The following is a 5,665-nucleotide window of genomic DNA, read 5'->3' as shown; positions in this document are numbered from 1 at the left end:
AGATGAAACAAATAGAGCAGTGCTGGGCTGTGAGTGACGTAATGACATCTCCTCGGCCCTCCCAGCGAGAGTTATTAAAACACTGAAAGCTCTATTGCACAATCAATACACACACCTCATCAGGCAACCTTTTTTTTTTTTCCTTTTTTATTTTCTTTTCTTTCTGTCCTCGACATCTTGTGACATTTGGGGTTCCATCGTTGTTTATCAAAGCTGCTTGTTCACTTCCAATCAGCGTATTTTTTTTTAAAGAAAACTCCACACACCACAATCTACTTATCCTTTTGAAAATTGAAAAGCTCAATGCATTTTCTTCCCTGTCCATGTGGCTGTATTATCATAAACTTGTTTACTCATAACAACAGCTGAACAGATTACTACTGTATTGTAGAAACTACTGTATGGCACATTCACAACCGTATGGTACTAGACACATTTAAGAAAAACTGAAGGAAATTAGATTTTCTGTGTTACATTTCTTTCTTGTGCTTGGGCTGCTCGCGTCCCTCAAGGCTGATAAGATGTCCAATTATTTGGTCATTTAGTTCAGAGAAGCAGGAGAGAGTCCGATCTGTTCGGGTGAGCAGGCAAAGTATACTGCACATCACGGCCACTCTTTAAAGCCCTTTACCTCATGCCCTTATGACTGCTTTAATAGCCATGTAGACACGCCAGGGTGCTTATTTAACAAAATTAGCTCTTGGATACAGTATTGTGCTTCACCAAGGCAGATGCAATATATAGAGTACAAAAGGGGAGAAGTACATAGAAGGTATCAGTCTCTGCAGGAAAGGCTGTGGGGTCGCTGTGGTCGAGGACCGGGAACTACAAGTAGATGGAGCGGTGGTTTAAGCAAGGGCAAAAGCTGGACCTGAGGATGAGGGGGAAAGGATCTGGGGTTGAGAGGGGGCGGGGCTGCAGATTCGACCTGCAGAGACGGTATGAAGAGTCAGAGCAGCAGCTGGATACTGTCTACAGGAGAAAAGCTGGAGAGGCTGCAGAGAGAGATGGAGTGGCACAACATCTACGGTACATCTACTGGTGCAGGAGCCATCAGAGAGAGAAGGGCAGGATGGCTGGAGGCTGGAGGGTGGGAGTCGGGGGGAGGGGGGCACTTGGAGACAGGATGGGGGACCAGGGGAACAAAGCCGATAGTCTCACTCACGGTAGAACACATATTCAGTGTAGCTGGTCCAGGTCTTGTCGTCCGTCTGCTCATGGGCAAAAGCGCAGGTCCCTGTGGAATTACAGGCCACCATGTGGAAGCCTGCGTCCGCCAGCTTGTCAAAAGCCTGCTCCAGAAAGGTGAACTTGAGATAGTAGCGGGACGTGTAGCGCTCAGGGGGGCGGTCCGGGTCACGGCTCTCGTTCAGGGTCTCCCCAAACACCTCTTTGGCCAGAGAGGTCTTCCCACACACCATGATCCGGGCCACCCGGCGGAATTTGGCATCGGTCTGGCTGTCACGACCCAGGGTGTATGAGCCCCGGTAGCCAATGGTGATGAATCCGGACCGCTTGCCGTCCATGGCACCGGGCACCAGGCTGGCACAGGCAGCGGCTGCAGCCCCCAGGGAGCCGAGGTTACGGCCCGTGTCAATCCCAGGTGAGGAGTCCTCTGGGTCACTCTGACATCCCTCTTCGCCAAGGGAGTTCTGCTTGCTCATTTGGGGCGCGAGTAGCTTGACAAGCTCCGGCAGGTTGAAGAACTCAGCCTCCCTTTGCAGTCGCCCGCGCTCCGGGAAGTGGTCTGGTAGGACCAACTGCTGGTCCCGCATGTAGTCCAGGATGTAACGGAACAGAAAACCATCACGGTCCACAAAGAAGCGACCCTTGGTGTCCCTGGCCAGTCCTTTGGCTGACTTCCTACTGAACATCTCCCACAGCAGGGACTCTGGCACACTTGTGAGGGTAGAAAAGCGGGTTATGTACACCTGGCCCCCAACATTGAGCTCTATGATCTCTGGGAAGGGTACCTCCTCCCTAGATATGCCACTGTCTGGTAAAGCCATGGTTTACTCCTGCCTCACAGGTGCACTTGAATGCAGCTTTAAAAAAAAAAACTCTCGGTTGTAGTGAAAGTTCAAATGACAGGGGTTAAAATAGGATTTTCAGTGGAACCCTTCACAGTGGTTGGTGAGGCCTGTTGCTCAGAGATTGTAGGTCCCGCTGCGGTGATCGCCCGTGGTAACAGAGCAGCTAATCTGCAGCGCACAATTGGTATGCGGGCAATAAAAGCTGGCCGCCAGTCTCACTTCAAAGCAGGCACAAAAAAAGCAGTCTCACAAACACACTCTCTATTCTAACTACGGATTGTTCCAACAATCGCTAAAACATAGCGCAGAGTATTTCAGGCAGCGTTGAATGGAGCGGGTATGTCCACGTCCTTTACGCGCAAATTACCTGAGATTTAAATTCTGCTTTTGACACCAGTTCTCTGAGCAGGAAATGCACGATTTGCACAACTGACCATAACGACTTCTCTTGCTCTAATTTCGTTCGGTTGTCCTGGCGCAAACAGGATCAGGTGGCCCAACTTCAATTAAGCAATCCATAGTTGGAGATATCTGTGGGGGTCCCGAATATGAACATCCACGAGATGAAGAGGACGGTGCCCAAGTAGTGAGTGGAGAGCATGCAGAATAAAATTTTCTCCGAGATTTCCATCACTCGCGGTTCAAATTTGCGCGAGGTGGTCAGCTGTTCCGTCCCTCCGCTCCTCTCGTGTCAGACGGCAACTCTACTGCAACGTAACGGAGAGACAGCGTTATTCACTCCGGTTAGCCACGCCCACGCGCGGTGACGCGCCTCTGCTGTGATCCAGGTCAGAGTCTCCTGTCTTCAGACAGGTATAAATGGTCAAGCCAGGTCCTTTACTGTATATGCGTAAAGGCTGCATGGGTAATACATTCTGAACATCATCCTGAAAGTTTAAATGTAATTAATATACTATAATGATTCGATAAGTCCATCGAATCCATTTGAAGAAAGTCTCATTTTTGGAGTGTATCCTGTAATTTATTTATTCCTACATCCCTTAAATAAGCCTTCCATAAATAGGAGGTTAACAACAACCAAACCTGTGGTGTCAACATCCATTTATACTTTTTTTATTTGACAATGTGCTCCCAATTGTTTCTTGGACTGAATAAACAGTTGAATTGAGAACAAAATGATCAAACTGCCCAAATCGTATAATGCGAGAGTCTCATTAAAACCAAGCCGCTGACTTGGAATTGGGTTTACATTTCATTTTGATGCATTTATTTTTGGCAACACATTTAGAAATCAGTGCCGTCTGTTATCCCATCTCAATGAAGGATGGGATAACAGTGACATCTAGTGAAAACTCAAAAGGAGTTTGTTTGTGTCTTCCAGAGCAGTAACGATGGATTCTGATCAGATATTTAGTGAGTTTGTTGGTATTCTACATGAGTTGTTATTATTCTAGTTAAAGCCCACCCCCTCCACTCAAAATGTGCTGCTTCACCCAGTGATTCCACCCATCACTGGGTGAAATTATGCATGTGCAAAGTTTGACGCCAAAGTGATGTTTCCACACTCATCTGCTGAAGAGAATATGTTTATGTGTGCTTTAAATCAGAGTTAAAGACGTGTCTGTAGAGCATGATATGTGTCATTACAAGTGGTTTGGCGGACAATTGTGTTCCAATAGGCCCTTTTCACAGCTGCCATATGACATGTCATAGCAGGGTAACCACAGCTGTGACCCACTCTGTCTAGTCTGCCACACCAATTCCAGTGAGCCTAACAGGGGCATCATTCATGTTATTAATTACTCCTGTGTTTAAGCGGGCATATATTCAACTTATTCAAGTGTGAAGGAGAAAAATTGAGTACAAAAATTATAATATTTGTTCCTTCTGCTTTTTACTAGGCTACCACTGAGAAGTACTTAGTTTACATAAATAACTTTTAGTTGACCTGTGCATCATTCACACGGAAGAAATAACTTTTGGCCAAACAAGTGTAGCATTTTTCAGGTGGAGGTACATGAGATGATACATCCTATAGTCAAAGTGCAAACAAACACACCAATGAAGATCATTGAGGAGTCAGAGAGACCTGCAACAGGCGGCCTGCCATGTATGCTCCAGTGTGTCTCCCCTTTTTCACTCTTTAAGCATGTGTAGTCCACCACACAGTCCTTTCTCTGACTAATTGGGCAATTTTGCCCATCTCCAAGCATTCTGGCACTGATTTCCCTGAAGACCTCGCAGTCTCCAGCTGGCTTGCAGCACTTACAGCCTTGTCGTCAACAATCTGGCTCGGACCACTCTGGTTATGTGGGCCACCGCAGGATCTGGAGGTAATATGGCAGTGGTGTCTGCCAATGAGTGGAGTCAATGACACAGTCTCATGCTCCATTTTGCAGTTCCCTTCACTGGAATATGCATGAAAAAATATGCTTTGTAACGGCAGAATCCTGCACAGTTCAAAACAAAATAGCCAAAATATAATCAGATGCAAAACCGTATCTAAATTATTGTCAACTATTAATCCATGCCAGTGATTGGAAATGATTAAATTACTGAAATGTTTCTTGTAGGAGTCATCAACCTCTCACACGCCGACTCTAAAATCCCAGCACATCAGTATGTGACCCTGGATTTTTACTGTCAATTTCATCATTCTAATCGCATCCAGACAATAGCTCATTGATCCTCAGAAAAATAGACAAAATGACTACATCAAATAAATTAGTTTGACCTTCTGCAGCAGCTGGATTATCTTTGTACATTTGTCAATTTTCATCACAGAGATGGCCTTCAAAGGCTGTCAGGTGTGTGTGTGTGTGTGTGTGTGTGTGTGTGTGTGTGTGTGTGTGTGTGTGTTTGATGCTTCACTGATCCAGAATAGCCGGAGAAGAGGCTCGGGAGAGAGATAGTGGATCAGCAGACTCAGGCAGGAAATGGGAAAATGCACCGGCTGCTATTGCTAAATCGCATGTATATTCAGAGAAAGACAACCAGACACACTCATGCTGAATTCTTGGATAAGTGCGGTGCATATAAAGAGTTACTTTGGGAGGATTTCATGGGTATGTCTGCATATTGATCTCTGTGGTTCCTGCTGACAACTGCACCAGTTAGTGATTTATGAGATATTCTGTGGGATCAACAAAAAATGAACAGGCGGTTGCATATATCAGGTGTTTGCGGTGCTGGTGTGATCCCATCTGCACAGCCTCATTTCCCTCAGTGTGAGGCATCATACATCTTTCAAGACGGGTGACATGGAGGCGAAACGAGACACGACTGCAACACATCTCAGCTCGGTGTCGGTGTGTTGGAGGAGTCGAATCCCCCGTGAGCCTCGGCGTAAAGGAAAAAGATGAAGCTGTTTATTTAATCATGAGGCTGAGTCAGAGTTGACAGCAGTCACTCTGACAGATGAACAACACACGTGAAATTAAAGTGGACATTCAACCTGGAAGGCCGCCTCGTCTCGGGAACCCCCACACACTCGTAGTGCCACTGCAAACTTTTTAATAAAATCCCTTTACTTCACCGTCTTTTCTGTCAGGGCTTTGCTTCTCTTTTTATGGTCACACCCAAACTATTTAATCAATCAGTTTGTTTCCTCCTTTTTCAAGGCCACTCCCAAACCAATCTTATCCTCCCTATAAAAACACAACATATAGACG

The 5,665-nt window shown here is 46.1% G+C and overlaps 1 protein-coding gene across 1 annotated transcript; it reads right to left on the bottom strand.

Moving 5' to 3' along the window:
- Positions 1-1,157: 1,157 nt before the first annotated feature.
- Positions 1,158-2,009, bottom strand: kctd12b (potassium channel tetramerisation domain containing 12b; the record flags this gene model as incomplete). The annotated part of the gene is made up of 1 exon (XM_079228226.1): positions 1,158-2,009. The coding sequence occupies one exon, from the start codon at positions 2,007-2,009 to the stop codon at positions 1,158-1,160; it is 852 nt and encodes a 283-aa protein (XP_079084352.1).
- Positions 2,010-5,665: the final 3,656 nt, after the last annotated feature.

Source organism: Taurulus bubalis, assembly GCF_910589615.1.
Source record: "Taurulus bubalis genome assembly, chromosome: 13".
Lineage (NCBI taxonomy): Eukaryota > Metazoa > Chordata > Actinopteri > Perciformes > Cottidae > Taurulus > Taurulus bubalis.
This window is presented reverse-complemented; position numbering and strand designations above follow the sequence as displayed.